This window comes from Pseudophryne corroboree, chromosome 6 (assembly GCF_028390025.1).
Source record: "Pseudophryne corroboree isolate aPseCor3 chromosome 6, aPseCor3.hap2, whole genome shotgun sequence".
NCBI classification, from domain to species: Eukaryota; Metazoa; Chordata; class Amphibia; order Anura; family Myobatrachidae; genus Pseudophryne; species Pseudophryne corroboree.
Genome location: NC_086449.1, coordinates 531,499,329 through 531,513,238, shown reverse-complemented (window position 1 = coordinate 531,513,238; position 13,910 = coordinate 531,499,329). Strand labels below are relative to the sequence as shown.

General features: G+C 43.9%; 1 protein-coding gene across 1 annotated transcript in view; it reads right to left on the bottom strand.

Moving 5' to 3' along the window:
• FGD6 (FYVE, RhoGEF and PH domain containing 6) overlaps positions 1 to 13,910 on the bottom strand; it is a 225,393-nt gene that overhangs the window by 63,370 nt on the left and 148,113 nt on the right. The window contains exons 6-9 of the mRNA XM_063927602.1: positions 9,831 to 9,982; positions 9,478 to 9,634; positions 4,437 to 4,524; positions 1,470 to 1,520 (exon numbers count right to left, since the gene is read on the bottom strand). Coding sequence (XP_063783672.1) covers positions 1,470 to 1,520; positions 4,437 to 4,524; positions 9,478 to 9,634; positions 9,831 to 9,982 — 448 coding nt within the window. The remainder of the gene's footprint in view (positions 1 to 1,469; positions 1,521 to 4,436; positions 4,525 to 9,477; positions 9,635 to 9,830; positions 9,983 to 13,910) is intronic.

The following is a 13,910-nucleotide window of genomic DNA, read 5'->3' as shown; positions in this document are numbered from 1 at the left end:
TTTTCTTCTAGCCTTAGCTTCGGCAAGGCGTGTTTCGGATTTGGGTGCCTTGTCATGCAAGTCACCGTATTTGGTGTTTCATGATGACAGAGCGGAACTTCGGACGAATCCCGCTTTCTTACCAAAGGTAGTGTCATCTTTTCACATCAATCAACCAATAGTAGTTCCTGTGTTGACGGCACATTCTGGAACTCTGGATGTGGTACGTGCATTACGCGTTTATGTATCCCGAACGTCTTCAGTTCGTAAGACGGATACGTTGTTTGTTCTCTATGATGCTGCCAAGATGGGTTGGCCAGCGTCTAAACAAACCTTATCCTGATGGATAAAACTGACCATACGTCAGGCTTACCTTCATGCTAGGTTACAACCGCCTACATCAGTAACCGCTCATTCCACAGGTTCTGTGGGAACTTCATGGGCAGCTGGTCGGGGAGCTTCTACGACGCAGCTTTGCCGTGCGGCTACATGGTCTTCAGTGCACACGTTTGTGCGCTTTTACAAGTTTGATACGTTTGCGGCATCAGCATCTAGCTTTGGCCGCCTAGTGTTACAAGTGCCAAACAGCTCTCCCGCCCACGGGGGAAGCTTTGGTACGTCCCAAGAGTACTCCAGTGACCCCTAGTGGATGATAAAGAAAATAGGATTTTGGTACTTACCAGGTAAATCCTTTTCTTTGAATCCATAGGGGGCACTGGACGCCCACCCAGAGCAGTTTTACCTAGTTGTGGTGAGTTCTGAGGATCTTATGGTAACACACTTTCACCGACTGGTTCAAATTACAAGTGCTGGTTAGGGTGTCAACTGTTTAGTTGTCAGTAACGTTATGTGTCAACTTCGTTATTGTACGTTATGTTATATGTAATACTCCATTGTCAACCTCTCTATAGTTCCTGTTCGGCTCAGTAAAAAACACTGAGGTACTCGGGGATATGGAGGGGTGGAGTGTTCTAAATTTAAATATTCAGTGCTGTTCCTACGGAAGCCCGTCCATATCCCAAGAGTACTCCAGTGCCCCCTATGGATTCAAAGAAAAGGATTTACCTGGTAAGTACCAAAATCCTATTATAAATGTATCAACAAAAGACAATTATAATATAGCTCCCCGAAAATGCTATTACTATTGTGCCCCCACTGCCCATGCAACTATTTTTCTCTGAGCTACTCTCTTCCTTTCACAGCTCCAGCTGGAAACCATATGGAGAGGGACAGGTGAGATGACCAATCACAATCACCCTGCAAATTGTTTGAAGGTTCTCGGTTATAGAACCGACCGAGCCCACAGCCTAGGAATATTTACATATGGTAGAAGATCCCAGAGCTTCAGCTAGGGGTATGGGCATGTTTGTAAAAATCTATTACATAGGTAGTGGTGCAGCTTTAGACTCAATTCAGAAATGTATAAAAATGTATAAAACATAAAAGTTAAAATATATAAAACATAAAAGTTAAGTGAAGGGTGGCTATACCTTGTGTATCGTTGTAGTCTGAGGATTCCTGAGAAAGATTCTTGAGATAATCTGAAGAAAAAAAAGGTCTATAAATACTACAGAAACACCTTGAAACATAGCTAATTAAATGATAAATTGAGTTAATATTTTGTTGAGTGACAACTAATGTATTAAGGATTTTCAATGCATTGGTTATCTAATCTAATGAGAAACAAAAATCATGATTTTTGTTGCATAAGACTAAAACCTTACTATGTCACCACTAGAGGGCCATAGTAGCAAAGCAATGCATAAGTAATAGACATCTAATAATGCATCTTATGGGAACGTGTGAAATAAATGGGTTTTTTTTTCTTCAAAATCTCATGACAGTCCTCATGTAGCAAAGTATGATTCACCATTAACTTCATATTGACATCGGTATGCGGACTATAGATCTACAGTGTCTAGATAGTCAATAGGTCGACACCAAATGGTCAACATGGTCAAAAGGTCGACAGGTTCAAATGGTCGACATACCAGTGACTGACACAGCATATAGTCAACATGAGTGTTCTTTAAAATACTTTACCATCCATGTGGACTACAACAGGGTATAGTAAACTGTGTCGAGCGCAGCGGTAGCGGAGCGAGGCACCTTGCCCGAAGCATAGCGAGCGAAGCGAGCCTTGTGAGGGGATGCGGTTCAGTAATTGGGGTTCACTGTGCAGTGACCACAAAAAGAGACACCAAAAAAAATCAAATAAAAAAAATGTGTCGACTTTTTTCTGTGTCAACCACTTTCAATCTCGACCTATTCATGTGTCGACCTTTTATACCTATCGACCTTTTCCTATGGTGACCCTTTAGAGATCGACCTACTGAACATGTCGATCTTTTCACTGTTAACCATTTGGTGTAGACCTATTCATTGTAAACTTTATTACTGTAGATCTATTGAACACAAACCATAAAATCTTTATAAAACATTTCAAAGTTACAAGTGCCTTAAGTCGTAAGGATATTAATTCCTGCACAGGAACCCATGTTGAGGAAAATAGAAGGACTAGGCAGTAAAAAAAAAAAAAGACAATAAATCTATCATCACTTCAAAATGTCATGGGGGGTTGACTTTCATTAATGCAAAGAGCACAGTCTTTCCTGAACCTGCCGGCTTTGATGTGGCACTGAGGTTAACACATGAATTTGATGCTCAAAGAGAAGCAAAGCTGCACTGTTTAGAGCCAGCTGGGAGGAGCCGCCGCCCCCCCCCCTCCCCCCCCATGAGGCACCAAGACGTTGTACTTTGATGTTGAGCACTGGCTTACAGTTTTCAAAAGAAAGGTAAATAAACTAATGTCTTATTGCGCAGCCAGTAATAAACACATACCACAAAGGTGTCACAAAAGGGACATATTTATACATAAACAAGAGGCTGCTCAATCCTTTATTCCAATGGTTGTACAGTGATCACAGTACATCATATTCCTTATGGGATGCGGTAAGGATGTCGGCTGTCGGGATCCCGGCTGTCGAAATACTGACACCGCTTGAAATACCAATGCCGGAACTCAGAGAGGGGCAGGAGACCAACGCCGGAAACCCGACAGCTGGCAATATTGTGGATATTTTTTCACCTGTCCAAGGCAGGAGGAAAAAAAAAAAAAAAATTAGTGATATAGACCCATTTTTGCTGCCGCAATTGTGAAGACACATGTATCCGGGAAGGAATCCCAGATGTTTTTGCGCAAAAACAGGCACTTTATTGCCCCGAGGGGTAACTGAGTTGCCCGATAATGAAACCTTATCGGTTTCATTTCTGTCCATCTATTTTGTGTACCTATTTGCTTCAACATTTTGGTATCCTTGCACAATAACTATATGACCTGTTTTACAGCTTCTTCTTTATGTGAGTGATTTTAATTATTAGTCATAGTGTCCAACATTGCCTTTTTATGTATTGGTCTAAAAACTGTGATTTATGTATATAACTTGGATGGATAACTGATGTTACTTTCCTGTACAAGTCTTGCTTTTTTGTGCTATGGGGAATAATTCAGACAGCGATCGCAGTCTGAATTTTTTTGTGAAGTGCGCCTGCGCATCCTGGGAGCCCAGTGAGATGCTAAAACCAGGACTGCGATCGCATCTGCCTGATTGACAGACAGAGGCGGCCGTGGGGCGGGAGGGGGCGTGCCAACGGCGTTAGGATGCTGTTGGCAGGGAGCGGTCTGGACAAAGCAGGCCTGTCTGGACCATTCGGGGGGCAGGCCGTGGTGGCTGCGTGACATCACACGCAGCCGCTGCGACCCGGGATGTGGCGGGTAGCTCCCTGCCACAGCGCAGGAGCTGCACAGGCAGGGAGCTACTCGCTGGGTGCAAAAGCATTGGCGCCGTGCGATGCTTTTGCACTAGTGGGGGGGGGGGGCAGAGCCAGACATGCGGGGCGGACTAGCTCTGTGCCGGGCGTCCCCCCGCATGTCTAAGAAAATGATCGTAGATGTGCTAAATTTAGCACATCTACGATCAGATCTGAATTATGGTGTGTACACACGGGGAGATATTTTCTTACGATTTTGACTATATAGTCAAAATCGTAAGAAAAGTTAGTGCAAATCGCAAGGTGAAAGTCGCCTTGCGATCCCGATGCGGTCCCGCGCGGCCGACATCGCAAGCCTAGATAGACTGTGCAGGCAGGTCAATTTTGACTATATCTATAGAAGAGATAGTCAAAATTGACACTTAGCCAAAATCGCACATAGTCCGTATCGCAAGCACACTCATTATGTGCTTGCGATGCCGACCTAGCCCCTGTCGCATCTTGAGAATCAGGCATAGCCCGAATCTCACCGTGTGTATGGCACTTTAGGCCCTATGTCTTGATTGTATATTTTTTTACAATGTTTCAATAAAAATATTTTGGAAAAATAGTCACATAAAAGATGGAACGTGGAGACATGGCTGAAGTGTTACAATACTATATAATGTAAAGCTAGTTTTGTGTACCTGTTAAAAGTAACCTGTACTGAGGAATCCTTTGAACCGGTTTGAGTAAATAATGCTTCAGCGCTAAATTGGCGCAACGTGCGCTCATCTGAAAGAAAATAAATTCAGGGTGTTTAAAAAGCTTTATAGTCCCTATTCCTACACAATTACAGTAGGTACTGTGCATTTATTACACCATCAATAGACAAAGAATGTTTCTTGTAGTGATCAGAGCAGTCCCAGGATTGCATGTCATGTGACAATGACGTGGGTACAAGACATAACTGTAGTTATGTCTCGCAGAAGAAACATATATCAAACAGCAATCAAAGGTGGTCAAGCTCACAAATCAAGTAGCTAAAGGAATACATTTAAATATTGTAGCAATAGCGGAAATGGTTTAATTGGTTAATTCCTATATTTCCAGTTTATTTGCCTGCCCATGGTTTCCTTATTTCTTATTTAACTACTTATAGTTTCACATATATTTCACCAGCTGGTATGACTTCGGCCTATCTGACCACTGCCTCGTCCACCTACTCCCTACCTATACACAGAAGCTGAGAGCGGTTAAGCCTGTCGTCAAGACTGTTAAGAAATGGACCAATGAGGCCAAGATGAAGCTCCAGGCCTGCTTTGACTGCACGGAATGGGGGGTCTTCGAAGCCTCAGCAACCGACCTGAATGACCTGACAGACACTGTCACATCCTACATCAGCTACTATGAGGACATGTGTGTACTACCAAGACTTACCGCATTTACAACAACAACAAGCCCTGGTTCAATGCCCAGCTCAGGCAACTTCGTCGAACCAAAGAGGAGGCCTATAGCAGCGGTGACAGAACACTATACAACCGTACTAGGAACTCTCTGACTAAAGGAATCAGGCTAGCAAAAAAGTGGTTCTCGGACAAGCTGACAAACGATCTCTCCACTAATGACCCCGTATCTGTATGGAAAGGAATGCAATCCATAACCAACTATAGGAAAACATCAAAGTCCACCACCATGCACCAAGACCTAGCAGACGAACTGAACCACTTTTATTGCAGGTTCGCAAAAGAAGTCCCCTGCAACCCAAACAATCACCTCTACGATGCCCCGAACACCGACGGCCAACTCCAGGCACTGCAAGTCGCCCAAGACGAGGTGGAGGCATTGTTCAAAAGGGCCAAACCCAGGAAAGCTCCGGGTCCTGACGGAGTGTCACCATCTGCCCTAAGAGCTTGTGCGGGTCAGCTCGCCCCCATATTCACCAAGATCTTCAATAAATCGCTGGAGCTACAGAAAGTCCCTTCCTGCCTCAAAAGGTCTACTATAGTCCCGGTCCCCAAGAAACCCACTATCACGAACCTGAACGACTACAGGCCGATTAGCACTGACGTCTGTGGTCATGAAAACGTTCGAGCGTCTGGTTTTGAATCACCTGAAAACTGTGACTGGCCCCCAACTGGACCCCCTGCAGTTCGCCTATCAATCGAATTGGTGTGTGGGTCCCAGAAGCTACCTGTTCCTGGATAGTAGACTTCCTGACAGATAGGACACAGGTGGTGAAAGCGGGGGAATTCACCTCTCAAGCGCGGTCCATTAGTACAGGGGCCCCTCAGGGCTGTGTCCTCTCACCCCTGCTCTTCTCCCTGTACACAAATGACTGTACCTCAGAGGCGCAATCAGTAAAGATCATCAAATTCGCAGATGACACCACCGTCATCGGCCTCATCAAGGACGGGGACGAATCGGCCTATAGACGGGAAGTAGACCGGCTGGCCCAGTGGTGCATCCACAACAACCTTGAGCTCAACCCCCTCAAAACTGTTGAGATGATAGTGGACTTCAGGAAGAAGTCATCTAGTGCACCTCCGCTAACGATTGCTGACAGTGTGGTATCACTAGTGGACTCCATCAAGTTTCTAGGGACCACAATCTCCCAGGACCTTAAATGGGGGTCCAACACTGACGCCACTGTTGGGAAAGCACAGCAGAGGTTGTTCTTCCTCAGGCAACTAAGGAAATTCAACATCCCACAGAAGCTTCTGCTCCTCTTCTACTCCGCGATTGTGGAGTCGGTACTGTGCTCCTCGATACTCGTATGGTACAGTTCCGCCAGCACGAGGGACAGATGCAGGCTCCAAAAGGTGGTCAGAACCGCAGAGAAGATCATCGGGGCCGACCTTCCCTCAGTCCAGGACCTGTACCTGTCCAGAGCTAAAAAGCGGGCAATGAAGATAGTAAAAGACCAGCTACACCCCGGCCACAGCATGTTTAACTTGCTTCCTTCAGGCAGGCGCTACAGGGCTGTCCCCGCCAGGTCCACCAGAAGCCTCAAAAGGTTCTTTCCCCAAGCGGTCCGCCTGCTGAACTCCTGAACATTGACTGACTAGACGTACATGTAACCAACTTGTGTCCCTACGGTATACCTATCTGTGTAACTTTACTTGCCCCCCCACCTGCTTATCTGTTACCTACTTGGCTGTTGTATAGCAAACCGAAGACAAATTCCTAGTATACTCAAGTATACCTGGCCAATAAAGCTGATTCTGATTCTGATTCAGAAATGTATAACTATAACCAGTTTTTTTTCTTTTCTTTTTGTGTTGAGTAAACCTTCTATTCTACAGATGCCCCAAATTCAGCCAAGATGGGAATAGTTACTAGCATTTGGTCAACCAAAGTAAAATTCTGATTTGCCTATGATTTATATAAATGGGACAGAATTTTTGCTACCTTGAGCTAATATAACAGATTTACCTTGATCATTTAGACTACTCCATTTTTATATTACTATTCAAATTAAAGTATACGCTAAAAGGCGCATTTGTCCAAGACTGGTGATTAAATAACCTATACTATAGTACTGAATACCTGTCACGTGTCGTGTGCTGGCCTGGTGGGTATAAAAGGTGTTCTATAGGCTCACCTTCTATATATATATATCACTTGTTGCTGTCATATATCACTTGTTGCTGTCATGGGTAAAAGGGGCAATTTATCCGTGTTGCAAAAAGGGATGATTATTGGCTTTCGGGACAAGGGTGGCAGTATTTCTGAAACAGCGCAGTTTGTGAACTGTTCGTGTGCTGCTGTGGTGAAGGTGTATCATGACTGCACAAATGGCAGCATTGTGAATAACCGATGTGGAAACTGCGGAGCACCACCTGCCACTGATGTGAGAGGTGAACGTCAGCTATGAAGGTTCGTGAGGGCTGACTGACACACTACAGTGGAGCAGATCAAAAACACAGAGCCAAGTGCACAAATGTTCTTAAATGCTTATGGACCCTATTCAGCTTCAGTTGTAGTTTTGCTAAGTTAGCTCATTTGTGACGACACGTGGCCGCCCCGAAAATGGACAGGACCCCCCCCCCCCCCCTGCGCGCGCGCAATGTCGTGTCGACACCCTGCGAACGCCTCTGCATATCAATCGGGCATCAATGCGATGTGAACCCATTTCCCAGCCCACGCAGATCAGGCATTGCGCGAGTGCACTCGTTAACTGATTCGATCCATACTGAATAAGGCCCCATGTCAGATATTTAACTCTAAACAAAAGAAGCAACTCAGTGTCAGATAAGAGTCTTGAATAGAATCAGAGTTTATTTATCATGTAAATCTATATTTGTATATAGAGATGTGTCCTCTTTCATCTTTGCTGCAGTCATGCTAAACAGCCCTTCAAGTCGCGCCATGGCATGGTGGGACTCAGTAATGCCGAGTTTATTTTTTGCGTCTTTTGCAGCGAAAATGCATCTTAGATGCAATGCTTTAGGACGCATGAGCAGCATCTGCTGATTAAAATGACATGCAGCATGACTATATTCTGTGTTTAATAGCAGCTCTATCTGCATTCTAAATGAAATGCTAGTGTTTTCCAGGAAACACTGCAGCATAGCATTTTGTATGCAAATACAGTTGCAGTTACACACAGAATATAGACATGCTGCATATAATTTTAATCAGCAGAAGCTGCTCGTGCATCTGCTCTGCGCTACTGAGTCACACAGCACTCACGCATTATATGTAACGTGACTTTTAGCACAAGGAGCAAAGTTGTGAGGGGACACATCTGTATAGAGCAATGACACTCTGTATTTTGGATGTAATCAGTATAACAAATATTACAACTATAGCTGCAAGTCTGCACAGTGTACTAAAAAACACAGCAATTAGTTTTGATCTACAGATGTAGCCACGCTCGTTGTGGCTATATCTGCACTAAACGTCCACTTCTGGCTCTCATGGGGCGCGTGTGCATCTCTAAGATGCGTGCGTGCCCCAGACGTGAACGCGGTCGCGCCTAAAGAGGCAAGATGTAGCCACGATGAGTGTGGATCAGCCGCAGGATCAGAGCTGCAACCCGGAAGTGACAGTCTTATGACTGCCAGGACCCAGAAGACATCATTGGAGAAGGTAAGTCACTGCTGGGCCAGGATACGGTCGTTAGGTCGACACAGTTTAGGTCAACAGTCATTCGGTCGACCACTGAAGGCCAACATGCATTAGGTCGACATGGTCAAAATGTCGACATGAGATTTTAACTTTTTTCCCATTTTTGGGATTTTTTCATACTTAGTGATCCATGTGGACTACGATTGGAACGGTAACCTTGCCCGAATCATGGCGAGCTAAGCGAGCCATGCGAGGGGACACGGTGCACTAATTGAGGTTCCCTGTCACTTTACGAAGAAAACAACGCCCAAAAAAGTAAAAAAAACCATGTCGACCTACCACATGTCAACTTAATGACCATGTCGACCTATTGTCCCTGTTGACCTAATGCATGTCGACCTTCTATGGTCAACCTAATGACTGTCGACCTAAGTTATGTCTACCCAACGACTCATACCCGCTGGGCCACCAGGACAAAATGTTGACATTCTACCATGTTGATATTTCATCACTGTCTACATGATTAATGTCGACATTAACACCCAATTTGAATTTCTTCTAGATTAATGCTCCAATATGCATTACAAATTTTTTTTTTACCTACAAACTTTTTTTTCCAGCTTATTAAAACAAGCCTGTGATAATTATAGTCTGCAGAATTTAACATGTCAGTACCTCAAAATCTTTAACAACCCCAGCAAAAGCAGGGTTCTTCTTGCACTGCTCATCAAGTAATCCCACATTCCCATCGAATTCTCGAATGTACGTAGAATACATCTTGAGGTAAGGACCTTTCTTCACAAAAATATCAGAAATTTTCTGTTGCCCGTTCCTAGATATCAATGACAATGCATAGAAGAGCAGTTATGTAACATGTAGCCAGGAACATCAAATGTCAAGCCCTGATATTTCTATTTTCAAGAGATCACGTGAAAGTAATAATGTATTTACCAATACTATTACATTAATAAATTAGAAACAAGTTTGCCATCTTGTCTGTGTTGAAAATAAAAAGGATTGAACCGTACCACTGAGACATCCTCCCATGTAGTTCTCTCAGCACATCACGATTCAGTTCATACAGCTGAGGCAGGTAGTACAGGATTTGATTAAGGATCTTGTCCTCAATCACTGGCTTTCCAAGATGTTTGGAGGCCTGAGCCACAGCGTAGCGGAAATCCTGCCAAAGTAAGTTTAACAAAACCTGGTTTAAACAAAATCACTTCCTCTACCGTGCAAGCTAAGCATTAAACAGACTGTGCTTGTGAAAGAACACTTTTATATGCAGTCAGACAGATGATTTTATTTACAACATTAGATAGTTGTAAAACAGACATTTTTTATCAGATGTTTACAAATGTTCACTGGTCTAGTGCAAGTCAGGCAATTACAGCAACAAAAGGGAGGCCAGATTTACACACGTTCTCTGTAATAAAAGAGATAACCTGTGCAGTGTCAATACTCTCGTGTATGCATGATACAGTAACTGGAATTTGTTCTCATAATGTATCTGGGTAATGAATTGAAGATGCAGTATCAGTAAATTATGAATAGGTTCCTTTTGCTAAAGCTGTGTAAGAGTTGTGGAGTGTGACACGGACAGGTGACCCTACTGAGTAACTGTTGTCATTTTATATGCATGTCTCCATGTTATTTATGATAGTGAATCACTGTGTAATATTATGCCAATAATATGAGAGTGATTCCTTGCACAATATATATAACTGACATATTGGGGAAGAGGTTCTATGTAATATATGATCAGCAATTTGGGACTTATCTCTTACGGTGGGTACACACGGTACAATATATATATAAAAAAAATTATAATATATATTATATATACACATATATATTTTATATATATATATATATATATATATATATATACACACACACACACTGCTCAAAAAATAAAGAGAACACTAAAATATACTGTAATATATATATATATATATATATATATATACACACACACACACACACACACACTGCTAAAGAAAAATAAAAAAAAATAAAGAGAACAATAAAATATATTATAATATATATATATATATATATATATATATATATATACACATACACACACACACAGGCACGTGGAGGCCACACACACTACTGAGCCTAATTTTGACTTGTTTTAAGGGGTGGTCTTCTGTTTGCCGGCGGTCGGGCTCCCGGCGCTCAGTATACCGGCGCCGGGAGCCCGACAGCCGGAATACCGACAATTATTTTCCCTCGTGGGGGTCCACGACCCCCATAGAGGGAGAATAAAATAGTGTGGCGCGCGTAGCGCGCCACCGTGCCCGTAGCGTGGCGAGCGCAGCGAGCCCGCAAGGGGCTCATTTGCGCTCGCCAAGCTGTCGGTAAGCCGGCGGTCGGGCTCCCGGCGCCGGGATGCTGGTCGCCGGGAGCCCGACCGCCGGCCAGCCGTAGTGAACCCGTTTTAAGGACATTACATCAAAGTTGGATCAGCCTGTAGTGTGTTTTTCCACTTTAATTTTGAGTGTGACTCCAAATCCAGACCTCCATGGGTTAATAAATTTGATTTCCATTGATCATTTTTGTGTAATTTTGTTGTCAGCACATTCAACTATGTAAAGAACAAAGTATTTAATGAGAATACTTCATTCATTCAGATCTAGGATGTGTTATTTTAGTGTTCCCTTTATACTGTCAGTCGCATGTTGGCCACGCCCCCAATTCAGTAAAGGGGGGGGGGGGAGGAGCGCCAAAACATACCTTGCTCCAGGCACCATGACACCTTGTTACACCTCTGCGCACTGCCCCTTGTTTACATAGAGGTAGGGGGCGCCGATGCCATATCTTGCACACAGCGCTAAAATGTCTAGTTACGGCACTGAGATCAACTACCAACCAATCAGCTCCTGTCATTTTTCAAACACAGTTTGTAACACGGTAGTTAGGAGCTGACTGGCTGGTTCTCTATCGCTCTCTATTTTATCACTCACCGAGGCTTAATACATCTCCCCCTGTGTTAAAATAAACGCATGCATGATCATTATGATTATTATTTATTACCAGTTATTATATAGTGCACACATATTCCACGGCGCTTTACAAAGAATATTTGGCCATTCACATCATGATACTATGGTAGACATAAACTACATTCTATGTGCAATAAATGTAGTCACACTTGATGAGTCACTGAAACTGGGGGATGGGTTCTCTGTGCATGGTTTACACTCTTCTATTATTATTCATAAGACAATGAGAAATTAAGTTTCCCTGGCGCTAATGCACAGGCGCGGTCTGCTGACCATGCAAGTGCATCGGTCCTCAGCCAGTACTTGTGCCATCTGTAACCCATAGGCTACAGTGGATAACACCATCTGGAAATGGCACTAGCTTCCAGGGTGAATGACAAAGAGGGAAATTCATCCATACTTGCCGCCAACTCTCCCTGAATGTCAGTGAGACTCCTTGAAATAGTTACAAGCCCCCTGACTCCCAGAAGAGTATGGCAATCTCCCTGATCACGCCATACCCTCATTATGTAGCTGCTATATGCTTGGGGAAAAATCATAGTAACATTTTATATATATATATATATATATACACAAACAAAGGTCCCTGCACTCTCACAAACCACAGCCAACTACTAGGGTGCCAGTCAAAGTCAAACCCCCTAAGGGGTGTGACCCAAAGTACAATACAGTATTTTTCACTAGTGTGGAAAGAATAGCACTCTCTAGATTTGAATCATCCAAGTGTAATAGTAATTTAATGTAAAGGTCAATCTCACAGTTCCCAGTAGCGATTTCCTCCTCCAACGTTTCGGTCCACACCAGGACCTTTGTCAAGGAGTTCACAGCTTAGTCAAACGAACAGCATAACATCACAGATCAATAGTGCAGACAACAGGAACCAGAGGTATTGCCTTACCGGCCCCTGTTAAATACCAGTACTAATTGGCCCTTAATCACGCCCCCATCATCACAACAAGTGCGGTGGAACGCACCTGTGGACCGCAGTACGTCACTTCCGGTGTTACCGGAAGTGCGCGGCGGCCAAATAGTGAAAATAACTAGTGGAATACATAAAAGTAGGTAACATACATTTGGGTGGTTATGCTTTAAGTGGGCTGTACCATCTCAAATAGTGTCTTGTCAGCCACGGGCGCCCCGGCCCGCGGTCGGCTACTTCCGGTCTCAACTGGAAGGGTACCGCATCTTAGGTTACCCACTGACGACACTTGCGGCGCGTCCTCGGTCTCCTAGCGACGGCCGGTGATGTGGTGCGCATGCGCTGCATCCATAGTAACCAGTATGTCAGACGCACAACATTGTGCATACATAGTGGGCGTTATCAGTTTAGATGGTAGATAGGCGCATGTACACAGGCAGCAGTGCATATCTCATGCGAAGGCGTATTTAGATGGCCAGAAAGTTGCGGCTAGATAAAAATGAATATTAATGCTTTGTACAATTACGTGGTTGTTGAATCTAACAATGATAGATATAATGTATTACAGATGCATACATTGATGTACAGTTAATGCCATGGTATCACAGAGGCCGATGGAGTCACAAAACGGGGATCAACATATAAGGGAAATGTGCAGAAGGTTGGGGAAGAAAAAGTTGGATAGTCAGGACATATATCAACTAGATACAAATACTTATAGTAGACATGCAGGTAAATATATGACTTATTTCAAAAAGATAGACAGTGGGTCATGTTCATTCTTGCCCCTCGGGGCTATGGTGTCAAGTCTGTATATCCACAGACTTTCCCTTTTCCTCAATAGTAGGGCACGGTCGCCACCGCGGGGCAGTGGTGGAATCCAGTCTATAAGTTTAGATCTCAGGTCAGAAACTTGATGTCTCAGCTTCATAAAGTGTCTGGCTACCGGTAATATCGCAGTCCCAGAGGTAATCGCTTGGTGTATCAACGTTCTATGGTTAGCCATTCTATCCCGGAATCGCCTGGTGGTCATTCCAACATAATATAGTCCACATGGGCAAACCAAAAGTAGCCGACCACGGGCCGGGGCGCCCGTGGCTGACAAGACACTATTTGAGATGACACAGCCCACTTAAAGCATAACCACCCAAATGTATGTTACCTACTTTTATGTATTC